General features: G+C 39.8%; 1 protein-coding gene across 1 annotated transcript in view; it reads left to right on the top strand.

Annotated features, from left to right (window-relative positions):
- The window catches only part of Seipin (lipid droplet biogenesis associated protein seipin), a 64,220-nt gene that overhangs the window by 26,409 nt on the left and 20,631 nt on the right, over positions 1-17,180 (top strand). Inside the window, exon 4 of the mRNA XM_067151332.2 lies at positions 4,141-4,450. Coding sequence (XP_067007433.1) covers positions 4,141-4,450 — 310 coding nt within the window. The remainder of the gene's footprint in view (positions 1-4,140; positions 4,451-17,180) is intronic.

Genomic DNA, 17,180 nt, shown 5'->3' with positions numbered 1-17,180 from the left:
GCTGCTCAAGTTCAGGTAGCTTCACTTTTCTACTCGCGCAGCACATTCCCGGGGTTTCTCCTTTAAATTTCATTGCTATGCAGTGCGGACAAAGTTTGTCCATTTTTCCCATTTGAACGAATGTACATGAGGTATTGTATTAAATATCTAGTTCATATGAAAAAGTAATTTGGTGATATGAAGCTCGGATCATTCAAATATTGCAACTGCACACGTCTTCGCTGTTGATCTAATTGTTCTTGGCGTTGTTGAGATGATTATGCTGCACTTCTCCTTGATTCAACTAACGAGATTTCAAGTCTTTCTTCCCGCTGATCTGCCGATTCTTCTGCCCGCCTTCGAAAAGTTCTGACTCCTAACACGTTCATTGTCGTCTAAATGTTCTTCATCAGTGCGGTTTGATATCCATTGATGTTCTGTGAACGCATGTTGAGAACGGCAGCCTATGTGTGAATGTGGGCGAGGCATTACAGATGATTAATGAATGCGGTACTATGACTTAAGACTAAATGCTGTCGTACTATGACTAAGAATCTTTATTATTACTTACGGATTTGAAGCTGGATCATTCATATATTGCAATTGTATACGTCTTTGCTGTTGATCTAATTGTTCTTGGTGTTGTTGAGACTATTGTGCTGCTCTTCTTCTCGATTCAGCTCATAAAACTCGTAATATGGCTGGAAAAAACACACACCACGATAGACTACTTTTAGAGTTTTGCGAGCACAGGAAACATTTATTCATGTTTTTTTGACAGTTATTCACATTTACAATAACAGGCAATGAGTTGATTAGTTACATGAAAGTACATTTCAATCATGGCATGTTAGATTCCTATTTCCAAATAACAAGCAATGAGTTGCCTAATTACATGAACCTCCTAGCAAAAAAGGTCCATCATAAAACATGGTAGTGTGTTCCGATCCTCCTATACAGGGTGAACAAAAAATGCCGCACGTGGAGGTTGGCATACGGTTCCTTGTCGAAATTCACGGCAAAAGTTTATCTTGCAAAATCTAGTCCCACCAATAGCTTTAATAGAAATGTGAGTCAAGAAACGAGGCTTTGGCAATGCTGTAACGGCATGCAGCGTGGCCAAGCACAGGTCGCATGAACTCGGCGCTCTGCCGGAGCTGTCTCTTTAGCGCAGTGAGACGAGGTAATGCCATAAATGCTGGTTGTGCGGACGCACCGATGTACGAGTCGCGTTAGCGCCAATTTTTTTCAGTTAATGTATCAAATTGTAAAATGTACATCTCCAATATGCAATACACTATGTTCTGTCTTATCATTGCAGTTACCTATTTAAACGTTCAGTCATAACATGAACTTCTCACAGACGTAAACGACCACTTTGTTTCGTCCATGGCACAAATAAAGCCAATATGTAGAACATAATAGTGGATACAGTAACATTGTCTCTATCCAATACGGTACAAGGAAACACAATACAGTACAGTAGGTAGGCTACACTGGATTGCCCATTATGCTACCCACAGTAATTCCATAGTGTACGTGTGATGTCCAGTCTTATCTTCACAGAGCAACGTTCCACTTCACAACAGATGTTCAAAGCGACCACCTTGCATTTGCAAACACTTCGCTACTTGCTGGAGCATACTTTGCTGGACCCTGCGCAACACACCTGCATCTACCATTGCCGATGCAGCATGCACGCGAGCTATTTAGGTCTTGTACTTCCATGGGTGGAGTACTGTAAACATGTTCCTTTAAGTGTCCCCACAAATAAAAATCTGGTGGATTAAGGTCCGGGAAACGGGGAGGCCAGAACATTGGACCTCCACGACCAATCCATTTCCCTGGAAACACTTCATTTAACCAGTTACGCACAGTCATTGTCATTCCAAAGTGTGCCAGTGTGCCATCATGCTGAAGCCATAGCTGTCGCCGATCACGAAGTGGAACTTTTTCTCAAGCGTCAGGCAAAAATTGCCCAGAAACATACGATTGTGGGGTGCATTCAACTTGTCCAGCACTAGGTGAGGGCCTAAAAGCACTCCTCCCACAATTCCAGCCCACAGGTTTATGCCAAAGCGTGTCTGAAAGCCACGTTCACGGGTGACATGTGGGTTGTGGTCAGACCAATAATGGCTGTTGTGATGGTTGAAAATACCTTCCCGAGTGTAGCTACATTCGTCAATCCATATCACATTCTTTATAAAACGTTCATTATCTTCACCTTGTTGCAAAATCCATTCACAGAATTGTACTCGTTGAATGCGGTCTTCTGGCCGCTGGTGTTGAGTTAACATGTAATGATATGGATGCAGTTGTTCATCATGCAACACGTCAACAACCAGTGTTTGAGATACCTGGAACTGCCCTGCAATATTACGGGTACTTCGCTGAAGTGATTGGTGAATGGCTTAAAGAATGTTGTCCTCTGTTTGTGGAGTACGTCTAGTCCTTGGATGACCTCTGTCCACTACTTGTGGACGAAGATTACCGGTTTCCCGCAGGCGTTGCTCAAGGCGACGAAAAACATTCTTATCGGGATGGCACCTTTGAGGGTACCGTGCTGCATACTCACGAGCAGCAGCAGAAGCTTGGTTATCGGATGCACCCAACACTAAAAGCATATTGACGTATTCGCTGTTTGTGTACTCCATCAGGAAGCCACCCTACATGCACTTGACAGGACCAGTTATGGTTGTGCACTGCGTAGTTAGTCGACTCATTCATTCAGTTGAATGGATCACACTGTCATGTGTTCGACTATTGTCATGTGACAACAGGATGTCATGCTTACAAACGCAGTTACACGATGGGAACTAGGGACCTGATGTCACAGACACAAAAGAAAAAAACCTGACGTAGATTGAGCCGTAGCTCCATGGTGCATGTGGATGTAATAACCCCGCAGTCTACTCAGTGAGCTGCGACGGCAGGTACAGTAGAGCGGGATGATGCACGTTTCTCTATTACATTCCGATGCGCTACAGGATGTGACAGTTTTGCCAGCTTCTCGTTTTTGACTTGTTTTCCAACAGCACCAGATCTGATTTGGCTATTGAAACTTTTGTCTTGCAGTGGGATGAGGAATTGCATGCCAACCTCCAAGTGCAGCATTTTTTGTTCATCCTGTATTCAGCAATTCTTACTGGGCTAAAATGATATAGCATAAGTCATTGTTGCCTAGCGACAATCTGTCCATCACGGTCGATCCAATCTTGGTGCGACTTTGTAATTACATTAATTCTGTAGAATTACTCATTATAAAACAACTACCAATCCGATTATGTTCAAACCACTTTGTAAACATGCTCATATTCAAATGCAACATTGTATCAAAATTTCAAGTCAATCAGCCAACTACTTTTAGAGTTTTGCGATCACAAACATACGCAAGCTGAATTTTTATATAAAGATATATCATACCAAGCGAGTTGGCTGTGCTGATAGGGGCAAGCAGCTTTTAGCTTGCATTCGCCAGATAGTGGTTTCGAACACCACTGTTGGCATCCCTGAAGATGGTTTTCCATGGTTTACCATTTTCACACTGAACAAATGCTGGGTATGTACCTTAATTAACGCCACGGCCGCTTCCTTCCCATTCCTAGCCCTTTCCTATCCTGTCGTCATAAGACCTATCGGTGTCAGTGTGATGTAAAAGCAACTTGTATTTAAAAAAATACATGTACATATTATGTTTACTTGTTTCTCTTACTGATTCATTTTCCATTGCTCAGTTTTACATGACTTGTTCTTATACATGAACATGATTGTAACACCCTGACCTGTTATTGGGATAATCTTCGGTGCTTAGCAATAGAATGATGATTCATACTTGCTTCAGATAAATATTAGAATGATACCTTATGAAGTCTTGTTTATGTTTTATGCTTTTACTATTCATTACAATAATTATTAATTTAAGTACAGATTCACACATGTCAAATTAATGTTTCTTAAGTCCATCATCAATGGCGTGAACTGTAATATAAATATACAGTTCAAAAGAATCTAAAAATTAGTGAAGAAGCCCTTGAAGATGGCTAAACGTATATGAATACCAAAATAATAAGTGTATATGAAATGCATCAACTGGCTGATTAATTTAGCTTGGATGTATCATCAACACTGCTTAAAAATTTTATTTTCCTTTTTCTCTTTCAGAATCATCCGGTGACAGACATTTACGTGGAAATCCAGACTCGTCACATAGAGTTGTATTCTGCTACTCTGAATATTAATGCTCACTTCACTGGTTTGCGTTATTTGATGTTTCATTGGCCATTGCTTTCTGCTGTGGTTGGTATAAGCTCCAACTTATTCTTCATAGTCCTCATTTGTGCACTGTCATGGTGGCATTTGAATAAGGAAGCCTCAGAGGAACCCGCTCCTTATCTTTATGGTAAATTGGAGAGGAGAAAAGAACTAGAAGAATACAGGAAGGATGGATCTCATCTGAAGAGTGAGTCTGATGGTAAGATTATTTCTTGTTTATGTTCCTTAACCACTCAAGCCGATTCAATATTCATTGTACGTCCGGTGGACTGTAGTCGTTCAGCCGGTGCAACGTACCACTAGCACCTATTACACATGCATGACTGCTATTTTCCGGGATCTTTTTTCACCTTATGAATTGTAAAGTTGTGTACTTTCCTGCCATCTCTATTTCATAATTAGAACTAATACAAAATTAATCAATATATGTTGTTTTCCCATGCCGATCTCACAACATCCCTCACATGGTCCCTCAGAAGCCTACGGAGTATGTTGTTTTTGACTCATATCTATCAGTGATAGAACATGAAATGTGCTCTGTTGAGTTTCAAGGAAGTTGCTTTAGAAGGTATGTCCTTTCCTGCCATCTCAAATGCTTTGTAAACTACAGTGAAACTCGGTTAAGAAGTTTTCCCACCTAAGAAGTGTGATATTCTTGATCCCTTGATCAGTTGCATTAAGATATATGTATATTTTTCCCGTTTAAAGTGTTCTGTTGTAAATATATTTCCTGGTTAAACAGTTCAGATTTTAGAGCCCCTTGAGATAGAAAACGTCCGCTCAGAGCAGCCCATGGTTAGAACCCTCCAGTCTCCGCGCAAGTTGCGCAAGACCATTCGCGCGCTCGCGGTGTGTTTCTGGTGTCACGGAACCTGTGCGGGCTTGCCAAGGCCATACAACATCACGCTATGACAACACGGACACCAAATGCTCACTCTCACCTTGTGGAATCGAATCGAACCCATCAGTCGAAATTTCCACTCCACCGTTCCATCTAGCGGAATAGAAATGAACGGGATTCTAGGTGGGAAACAAAGCACGCAATGGATGGTTTGATAAAACTTTAATGCAGTAATTTGCGGGCCGCGACAGGGTGAAGTCATTAATCGAGCTGGCGTAAACATTAATTAAAAACCGTAAAGTGTATTTGTCCAAAACATTACTGTTAATCTACCACAAAATTGAATATTCTAACCTGTTTGATTTTTCATTCCCTTGCTTATTTCCTTCCAGGCATTCTCTCTTACGTTGTTGTTGCAATAATACTTATGGGCCTTGCCGTAGAGGAAATTACGTTTTTGAATTAAACTGATAAGATTTTCTGTGTCCATTATTAGTGAGGTGAACAAAAACAACTTCCCGGCTCTATGCAGGAAACAGCCGACTTGCCAGCAGCCAGCTGATACACATGCCGCCAAACAGCCGGCTGAAAGATCCCGATCGTTTACGAAGTTGAACGAATGTTGATAGCCAACTGGGTGTTGGTGGGAGGCACACAGAGGCATTGCAGTACCACGTGTTGCCATAAAATTGAAAGTTATTTTTAATTTTACCTTTATACGAGCTAAACATTGTATTATAGTGTCTCTCGTAATTATTACATCGCATTATGAGAACGTAGCACAGGGATGAGGAGAAATGAAATAAAATTCTCGCTGGGAAAGAAACTGTTTACGTTTAGATGTTCTAGCATTGCTACTGTGCCTTTATCACTCCCACGTAATACCCCAGATACTTTTCCATGCACTAATTTCTACAACTTAGAACCTGTGTTTCTTTTCTTCATTACCTATAGCATGAAGAGGATTGATGCGGGAAAATAAACTCAATACTGGCTTGTCCATGCAGTACTTGTGAAACAGCCAGAAACTACGCCTGTTGCCGTGACAACCAGTAGGAATGCAGGGGCAATTTAGGCCTAGGCTCTAAGAATCTCTAAAAATAAGTTGCCAGATTTCCCATTTGCTGCCGTTATCCTTGAAGCAGTGTCGGGGGTGTGAGGATGATAGAAAGCACATGCTAACAAACTGTAGTAGGGTACACGTCTTGTCTTTGCGTCTTGTAAGCCTAAGCTACGGATTGCCAAGCATAGTGTGAATAGGAGTCAGTGAAGTTAGTTGTACTTTTAATATCAATGTACAAACGTTTTAAGTGAAAATGAGCGGAACTCAGAGGAAAGAGATCAAGCGAAAGGCACTAACAATAAAAGACAAAGTGGAGATTATAAGGAAAGTGGAGTCATCTACACTTTCCCGTGTTGCTTTGGCAATGGAGCTGGGGATCCCGCCGTCTACTTTGAACGGCATTATAGCGAAGAAAGAAGAGATCTTTGCTTCTGTAGGGAATACTTCAGCAAATTGTAAGGAAGTTAAATCTGAAAAGTACGATGAAATAGAACAAGCTCTGCTAATATGGCTTTAACAGCAGCGAAGTTTAAACATACCTTTCAGTGGGACTATTGTGCAGGAGAAAGCCGCATGCAAATTAAGGGTACCTTTTACCGCGTCGAACGGGTGGCTGGACTGCTTTAAAAATAGAGCCGGCATCATTTACAAAACAATTTGTGGCGAAGCAGAGTGTGTAAGTGTGGAGGAAAGGGAAGCGTGGAAGGAAATGGTTCTGCCTGCTAAAATAAGCAAACCTTGCAATGTTTTTATATAATATGTTTCCTTCTCTTATCAAATATATTTATAATATGGTATGTTCAATTATTTTACTTTATCTTTAAAAATATTGTCATTTTATTTATTTATTTATTTATTTATTTATTTATTTATTTATTTATTTATTTATTTATTTATTTATTTATTTATTTATTATGGCTTCTTTCATGTGGCGAAGTTAGGGCACACGGCCTTCTCTTACACTTAATACAACAAATAATATTAAGGTTGCCTATTACTAATTATACTAATTACACTACTTATACTATTCCCTAAATTAAGCTTAAGTTACACACCCACACAATATGCAGCTTATTAGCTTATTAGCTCGTTACTTCAGTCCTCTTTTCTATCTCACACAGACACTTGCACACACACTTACAACGTACACACTTATCAAATACCCTTACGTTTACATTATATAAAACTAACAGAAACAATTTTTAATTTTACAATTATCAATCACGCACACAATACACACTTCAATCGGTAACTCTCAACAGGAAGTCTCGGCAAGATATTTTAAATTTGAGGAAGGAATCAATGCCCCTGACACTTACTGGCAGGGAATTCCAAAGCCTGGAACCGGTTACAATGAAAGATTTATTATACACAGAAGAGTGGTGAAGAGGAATAGCTAAAGTGGACCCCGAGCGAGTGTTACGATTATCGAAGGAAGAGAGGAAGTGAAGTTTAGATGAAATATACTGGGGGGAGTTACTATGCAGGAGTTTGTGTATTAAGACAAGTATATGATATATGATAATCAAATTTTTATATTGTGGCTTTCTGTTAGCAGCTCTTATATATCGGCCTATTTCGGTATTGTTCACAAACAAGGAAATCTGTTGGCTGTGTTTCAAATGTATTTCAAAGTACAGAATAAGTTTTTGGGCATTACCCCTTTTAAGAAGTTTCCTGCTTAAGTTTTTTTTTTGCAGTCCCTTGAAAAACTTTTTAACAGAGTTTCACTTGTATCTAACATGAAAAATCTTGTCATTTATGAAGAGAAAGTACTGAAAGCAAATACTTTGTAGGCTAGAGGCTACTCCGTATCAGAAAAATGGCCAGGTCATCTCATTCTTCTTACGGGTGCAGAGATTATTCCTTTGAGGGATGACAGTAGTGGAAGTGTCGTATTGGGAAACGAGTGATACAACGGTGACTATGCAAAGCAAGAGATTACTACAGAAGTGGCAGACAGTGTAGATCAAGAAGAAACAGCTTCAGCTGTAAAAGCTTCATCCGCTGTTCACTGGTTGTGACGAGAGGTAGATTTTGTCTTTAGCACACGAAAGATCACCCTCACGGGTGTGCCGGGTACCAAAAACAGTTTGAGTCTGTTTTAGATTTTTTTCCGCTGTTTTTTTTTTTTACGAAGTGATCAACCTAATTCTTCAAGAGACAAATAGGTACGCGGCAGAATGTTTACTTGGTGCACCGAGTTTGATAGCTGCAGTCGCTTAAGTGCGGTCAGTATCCAGTATTCGGGAGATAGTGGATTCGAATCCCACTGTCAGCAGTCCTGAAGATGGTTTTCTTTGGTTTCCCATTTTCACACAAGGCAAATGCTGGGACTGTACCTTAAGGCCATGGCCACTACCTTCCCACCCTTAGGCCTTTCCTGGCCCACTGTCGCGCCATAAGACCTGTCTGTGCCGCTGTGGCCTAAAGCCAATTGTAAGAAGAAAAAAAAAAGGTTGTATACTTGGTGCGCCCTTGAAACCAAGGTCTTGTGCCAGGAAGCGGGAGCCAGTGCTGGGAGGAAATTAATGTGTTCTTGGGCTTGTAATGATGAAGGGATTAATGCAGAAACCCAGCCTGAAGAGCTATTTCACCAGGGATGGATATTTAGAAGCCCCTGAATTCTCTCTCAAATAATGGTAAGGGTCAGTTTGCACTCATTGTGCAGTATTTACATTTTGTTGACAATTCTACATGGGATACATATACAGGGCCTAAAAAAACTTTAAAATTCAGCCTTTCCTCGAAATTATACATGAACATTTTCAGACTGCCTACATTTCTAATGAAAATATTTGTTTCTTATTTTGTAAATATGTCTGAAATAAATAGGTACCAAATGTGCAACTTATCCAAATTATATATTTTTGCAAATATTGCGGGTGGTTATGGATAACCCTGAACTGCTTTCATCACATATACTGTATTACTGAAAAACATTGATTATGATCATGGTAAGGAGTCCTAAAATTTTCATTACATTATGTTACGTATATTTTATGGGAATGATTTCTTTGCATTATATTATGTTCAATTTTGCAAAAAGGAAACAATTTTTCACATTATTTTGTGCGAAATAGGGCTGACTCCATCGCTATTTTTTCAAAAATCATTTCCTAAAATTATTAATAAAAGGTTTAATTTGTGAGATTTTTTAGTTATTTATGTGATAGATAGACAAATAAAGAGAAACAGTATTGATAATCATTCATTATTCTGTAATCTTGATTAGGGCTATATTATAGTCCTAACAAAGATTACATAACAAATTACCCTTGCACCCTACATGGCTATAGCTTTCACCAGGGGGTGAAGGTGAGATACGACAAAACTACAACAGGCTATACTTCAGGGCCATACCACTTGGAAGCACTGCAAGGGGAAGAGTCACGTCTGGATTGGCTCGCTTGTCCTCGTGGCCTATGCTCTTAATCACAGCCATAAATTGGAAAATGGTGAATGAGTTCTATACGGTTTAATACTCTATACCCCACGAACCTGCTACACTGGCGTAGCAGGGGGAGAGGTGATGCTCCCAGGTGGCAGATAGGGGGTTCCTAACCAGCTTGCCGGTGGGACTTGGGGGAAATAAAACACCTCTCGTGGACCAAACACACTACCCCCTGCGCGTGGGAGACACACATGTAGAATACACCCGCGGTATCCCCTGCCTGTTGTAAGAGGCGACTACAAGGGGGCCCAACGTGTTCTCAACTTGGGGGGAATGTGTATTGGCGAGCACGGGGCCCTTAGCTGAGTCTTGGCATTGCTTCCATTTACTTGTGCCAGGCTCCTCACGTTCGTCCATCCTGTCCGACCTCCCTTGGTCAACTCTTGTTCCTTTCTGACCCCGACGGTATTAGAACATTCGAGGCCCAGGGAGTCTTTCATTTTCACGCCCTTCGTGGCCCTTGCCTTTCATCGTCCGTTACTTCATTTTTTGAAGTGATGGATCCCTTCTTTCTTCTTCTTTTTCCTCTCTCTACCCCCTGTGGGTGGGGGACGCAGACGGAAAATACACCCATGGTATCCCCTGCCTGTCATGAGAGACGACTAAAAGGGGCGACCAAGGGATGATTGAATTAGAACCATGAAAGTACTTTTGATTCGTACCATCACGCGGGGAACACCATGGGTTGCCTGTACTTGCGAGTACTACCACAATATTAGGTACAAAACAGGTTTGTGATTAGTAGCAGCAGTTAATTGGTTCGCCTGTGGGTTTCCAGTATCAATCAATCAATACTGATCTGCATTTAGGGCAGTCACCCAGGTGGCAGATTCCCTATTTGTTGTTTTCCCAGCCTTTTCCTAAATGATTTCAAAGAAATTGGAAATTTATTGAACATCTCTCTTGGTAAGTTATTCCAATTCCTAACTCCCCTTCCTACTCATGAGTCGTACCCATGTGAGCAACATCGCGGGTCTGGGTGTTGCCTGTGAGTTGTACCACTATATGAGCAACACCGTGGGTCTGCGTTGCCTGTGATTAGTACCCACTATGTGAGGAACACCACAGGAATACCGGCACCCGTGACTAGTACACCTAGGTGAGGAACCTCATCGGTTTGCGTTGGCTATGAGTGGCGCCATTGTGTGAGAAAGACCATAGGTCTGCGTTACCTGTACGATGTACAGTACCTGTGAGTAGTACCATAATGTATGGAACACCGTGAGTCTTCGCTACTTTTGATTAGTACCCCAACATGACAAATACCATGGTTCTACTTTACTAATGACATGTACCATTATGAGGGGCCATTGACCTGGATTTTGGACCCCTTTTGAAAACAAGCGTCGTCATCATCATCAGGATTGTACTTTAGAATGGTCCCTTGGTTGGTAACGCTGTTTTTTTCTGGTAGTTTTTGGGTAGGATCCACTGATTGTTTTGGGTTCATGTCCATCCATTCATTCTCATGTCATCTTTTTCTTTTTTTCTTTTGGTCGGTGGATGATTTAAAACTTTTGTTTTGTCATTTCATTTCGTACCATCAGGGGCCGATGACCTAGATGTTAGGCCCCTTAAAACGACAAGCATCGTCATCATCATCAATACTCTATACCGTAGTTATGAGAAGAAATGGCGACGAAGAAGGAGATTGTTAAATTTTTTTGATACGCTTAATGTCCAAGTTTTGCTATATGTTTGAGTTCTGTAGTTTTGCAATTTCATTGTAAGCTACATGTAGTCAGAACATAAACGTTGTGAGTTATTTTCTGCCGATTGATGCTAAGCACAACGAAGGTAAGTTAGGTAAATGTACTTGTAAATAGTGTATTAAATTATATTTTTTCATTCCTTCCATTCCTTTGTTTTCAGTTCTGAAACTCTGTTTCCAAATGTCATGTTCTTTATTTCAGAGAGGTAACACCTTGAAGTTATAGTACTCCTGCAAGTTTCCAGCATGTACCAGTGGCTATTATTTCAATATGACTGGCAACCTCAACATCAAGAATAAGCATTTTTATAAATTTCGTAAGGAAACAAAGAAGGATGCTCTGAAGCAGTGGAAGCACGTGTGTCGTGTGAGCGATGGTGTAAATTGTTCCAGTTTTTATGTTTGTGAAGATCATTTCTTTGAGAAGGCCTTTGTTAACCACACTAGGCACCGACTAAATTATGATGTTGTTCAATCAATCATTCAATCAATCAGTGATTTGCATTTAGGGTGGACACCCATGTGGCAGATTCCCTATCAATTGTTTACCTCATATTTACATTTATTTATAATTGTTTACCTAGCTTTTTCTTAAATATTTTCAATGAACTTTGAAATTTATTGAACATTTCCTTTGATAATCTATTCCAATCTTTTACTCCTTACGCCCCAATCTGGCCTCTTGAATTCCAACTTTAGGCCTATCTTCATATCAAACATCTGGAAATTATCCCCTATAATCCCTGTAATTTAGATATGCCTGTGTCAACTAATAGTATTGCAGAAATTAGAAATGGAGGTCTAAATAAAATTTCAGTAATTTCACAAACATGATTCGTAATTAGTAATCCATATCTTTCAGTATTCAGTGATGTTGAAGAGATTGAAATTGGAGAAAACACACAATCTGATACCGGTATGGATGAAGGTGAGTATCATTTTTTGTCTTCACCCATAAGAGAGACAAAGTGTAGTGTTTTAGGGTCAGGAGTAAAAAAAATCTGATTTGACACCTAAATAGTCAAGAATGTACACCATTCTTAGAAACACAATTGCAAAGCTAGCAAAGTTGAGAAAAGTGTTAAAAGGTGAAAGATCTGTATGAAGCCAAAAAAACTCCAATTTATTGAGGAAAATCTAAATGAGGTCAGTAAATCATTTATCAGTGCTCAGTTATGGAATGCTAAAAAGCTCCATCCGCTATAGGTGGAATGTTGAGGATAAGGTTTTGGCACTTCCAATTTATAAATATGGGCCTCGCTTATGTCAATGTTTGGCTACCCAGTTTTATCTTCCCTCTGTAAGGCTTTTGAAGTCCTTACTGTCTCGAATACCTTTTGACACTGGTTTTAATACATCCATAGTTCAAGTGCTGAAAGTAGAGGTTCTAATATATCTGACATTTTCAAATACTTTGCCCTCCTATTTGATGATATGTCACTAGAAAAGGAGTTACAAATTCTGTGTCCTCCTATTTGATGATATGTCACTAGGAAAGGAGTTACATTATGAGGCTAATAAGCAACGTATATATGGGTATGAAGATCTTGGTCATTTAGGAAGGTCACCTGCTCTAGAAAATCATGCATTAGTTTTTATGTCAAGAGGTAATCACAGAACTTGGAAACAAATAATTGCCTCTTAGATGTCACCACAAATTCAGTAAGTAGTGTAGCCTTACAACAGCTGATTGTATTGTATTTATTATAACTAAATTACAGGAACTTAGGTTGAAAGTTGTTTGCATAGTTTGTGACCAAGGCTTAACAAATCAGAAAGCATTGTCAAGCTAATTTAGATAGACCCAGTCCACTCCATTTTCTTGTGAATAGTGAACCAGTTGTTGTCCTATATGATATTTCCCATTTTCTGAAAAATACCAGAAATGGTTTAATTGAAAATAAGATTCAGGTTAATGATCACAAGGAGGTAAAATTTGAATACATTGAGAGAGTATTCAGTATAGACAAAGAGAAAAGATTTAACATTTGGATTCCTTGAACAGTTGTAACCAGAATGCCCATGAAAGTAAGATGTATAGATGTGCCCTTTCAGGAAATTCTCCACACATTGAGTTTTGGAACAACATTCTGAAAGAGAGAGGTTGCCTGGAAAATAATAGACCTTAAAACTGGTAGAGGTAATATATAAATGTTCCATTTCATTGATGGGTGGCAGATTACTATAAGGTCTGTTATCTTTTTGTGGAACAGGTTGAAGAAAGTAGGATTCAAGTATCTTAATTTGAAAGGTCTCAATGAGGACCCGTTACAGAATGCATTTTGTTCCATATGACAGCATGGCATTTCCAACACAAATCCTACAAGTTTTCAGTTTGTAGCAGCTCTAAAAAGATGTATTGATAATAATAATGTTGTTTTGCCCTTCATGACTGAGTAACTGCAAGAGTGATGCTTGTTTTCCCCTTAGCAATTTATGCCAGTTTTCGAAGAGACTGCGAATCCCACTTTGAACTGTTGGAGGACAGTCAAACTGTGACATCTGTAGCAGGATATATTTTAGGTGTAAATAATGAGTGTGATGTATGGAAGGGAAATCTGTATTCACCTAACTTGACTGAAAGGCATTTCTTTTTACATCTTTCAAAGAAAACAGTTTATCAACTAACGTGCAATATGCCAGTGAACAACTGAAAGATTTTCTGCATCATATCATGACCAATTTTATATATTTTTGGACAAATATGGTCGTACAGAAGCATTAGAAGTTAGTTTTGTAGGAAACATTGTCTTGAAAATGTACTTTTGCAGGCAGCTATTCCATTTCTCATTTAAAAGTAAAAGATTGTAAAAATTTGATCAAAAGAAAGTATTCAGCTGGACATGACAAAAAGGTAAAAAAAAAAAAAGTTCAGATCCCAGTAACAATTGTGTTTGTAAACCATGTTTTTTTTGTTAAAATTTATTATCAAGTTAGCTGTATGTAGGCCTAGGTAGTTTTAAGACTAGTGCAGTTGTATAGACTGTATGATTGTTTGTCCTTTTTGCTGGCACCAAGATATTTTCTTCATTGGACGATTGGGTTTCCTTTGCCATATGTTGGCCTAGGTAATTTAGTTTTAAGACTTGTGTCGTTGTAAGCATTATCTCTGCCTATTGTATACTGCTTGTCCTTAGTTGATTAGGTTACACACTGTCATATGTAGGCTGAGGTATTTTAAGCCTTGTGTAGTTGTAAATATTATATATATATATATATATATATTGTTTGGTTTGTGGTGTGGGTTCCTGTAGTCACATCCTAGTTTGTGAACCATGGGCATTGGTTGAGTGGCCTAGCAAGTGGTCCTGAGAGTTGGAAGAGGAGTGGGCATCTTGCACACATTCTGAGTAGTGCCCCTCCTTGTGCTCAGGCAGCTAGGACTATCAAATTCACCTGTGGTCATATAACCCGATAGTGGGAAGCATTTTCACTCACTGACACTATGTGTAAGTAAGGTTAGGTTAGCTTCCTTCTTTGCAAAATTTTACCTAGGATAGCGAAAGCGAAGTCCATCTGCAGACAGTTAAGGGTGGAAGAGCTCTAGAACGAGGAAATTAGACAGTAGTATATGGATAAGATTAGCAAAAAATTTCCAGTTGTTAGACAGCCAGCACGTTCAGGATAAAGAAAGAGGATGGGTGGCATACAGGTACGTAATGGTAGAAACAGCAAGGGATTGTATAGGAACAACTATATGCAAACACCGATGGGTTCAATGCAGGAGGTTATTCAAAACAAGGAGATAAAGACTTACGTTAAGAATTACAGCTTTCAGTTATGGGGTCATGTAAGAGTGGTGGTGGTGTTTGTTGTTAATTCTTTGAGAGGAAGTACAACTATTGTCGCGGCCACCAAATTAGGCGGCTGAGGAAAACTGCGCTGCCGTCAGATATGGGAACGGCAAAGCGATAGGTGGTTGAGAGTTGCTTACCTCCGAGCACGGATTGGCAACGCTGATCGTGCAGTGCTGTCTAGTTGAAGCCCATCCGCTCCAGGCCACATTACCCGAGTCATTCCCTGTCATGGAGCTGTTGAGCTTGCACCGTAAGTGCAGTTAAAATGGATAGTGAATATGAATTGATTTGGGCTCAAGTCAAGAGAGAAGTGGCAGAGATGACCAAGACATTCAAAATGAAGGACGTAGAAAAACTCACGTCAGAAGCAATCGACCGTGTGACTGTTGCAGATTGGGAAAAGTGATTCAATCGCACGGAAAATCTTCAAACAGACGATTGGGCTAAGGAAATAGTAAGGGACGAAAGAATGGAGCCATTCATCATCAGTGTTAATGACGACTCGACAGATAGTGAGATGAGTGATGACAGTGACTAAGAAATCTTAGACTGCATTGAAGCTAGAAACTGATTCTTAATTCATTGTAAATTAATGTTAACCTATTCTTTAAAGTAGTTCTTTTTCCATATTACTCAGTACAGTATACAGTATTCAAATATTTAAAGTTATAACTTAATAAAACTGATACTGATTAATATGTAATCCGAAAGTATTTACGGCGTCCTGCAGCCTGTGCTGGCGCGCGCGCCCCAAACTGCCTCAGCCAGTGACATTTACATGATCGCTTTCCGGGCCATTTTCCAGGAAAATTACAAGACTCACGGAAATATGTTTCAGATAAAAAATATAAGTCAGGCAATTTTTTAAATTTTTCCCGCAGACAAAATTTTATTGGCTGAAGAAATAAAAACTTGGCCGCTTACTGAAATTTTCAATACATGATTCTACGGATTTAAATTTACTCGTTCAAGATTTTATTTTTAATAATTATTTGAAGTGGTTTATATGGAAAATAGTTATACCGCTGAAATCAGCAGCCTTTTCTGAAGCTTGTAGTATAATTTGTTTTGAAGTATTGTATGAAGTAACATCAGGAGCTTGAGAGAGAAACTTGCCTCGCGCTCCGAAATGGTGTGTTCAGTTAGACATTTCTTCGCCTGTTGCTACATAGCCTTGGCAACAGCGTAATTTCTCTGACCCGCCTAATTTGGTGGCCGCGACAATAGGTAACCATCCTCTATCAACACTAATCAGAGAAAAAAATTGGAAGGGATCTGACACTTCAAAAAATGAAGGTACCTGTCAAAGAAAGAAAAGGGCCACAAAGGGTGGGAAAAATGAAAGATTCCCTAGGCCTCCATAAGTAATACCATCAGAGTTGGAAAAGTACAAAAGTGCACCAAGGGAGGTCGGATAGGATAGACAGTGAGGAGTCTAACACAAGTAAGTTGAAGCTATGCTAGGACTCAGCTAAGGGCCCCGTGGTCGCCAAACCACGCTCCAAATTTCAAAGACCCTTTTAGTTGCCTCTTACGACAGGCAGGGAATATTGTGTTGTTCTATCGCCCCCACCCACAGCAGGGACTAATGTCTGAGGATGATTCCTAGGAGAATAATGCACTCTGTCATGGATGGTAAGAGAAGTAGGGTGATATAAAGACATTGATGGTTAGATAGAGTTTTCAGGGATTTAAAGGTCAGATCCTTTGTGTGTGTGTGTGTGGGGGGATAGAATTACATCCATGGTATATCCTACCTGCCGTAAGAGGCGACTAAAAGGGGCTCCGAACTTGGGAGTGCGGGTTGGTGACCACAGGCCCCGTAACTGAGTAATAGCATTGGGTCCGCTTACTTGTGCCAGGCTTCTCACTTTCATCTATTCTATCTGACCTCCCTTCGTCAACTCTTGTTCTTTTCGACCCCGATGGTACTAGGTTGCGAATCCTAGGTAGTCTTTCATTTTCGCGCCCTTCATGGCCCTTGTCTTCCTTTGACCAATATCTTCATTTTTCGAAGTGTCGGATCCCTTCCATTTTTTTCTCTCTGATTAGTGTTATATGGA

The sequence above is a fragment of the Anabrus simplex genome, chromosome 7 (assembly GCF_040414725.1).
Source record: "Anabrus simplex isolate iqAnaSimp1 chromosome 7, ASM4041472v1, whole genome shotgun sequence".
Classification (NCBI taxonomy): Eukaryota; Metazoa; Arthropoda; class Insecta; order Orthoptera; family Tettigoniidae; genus Anabrus; species Anabrus simplex.
The sequence above is the reverse complement of the archived record's forward strand: the minus strand, read 5'-3'. Positions and strand labels throughout refer to the sequence as shown.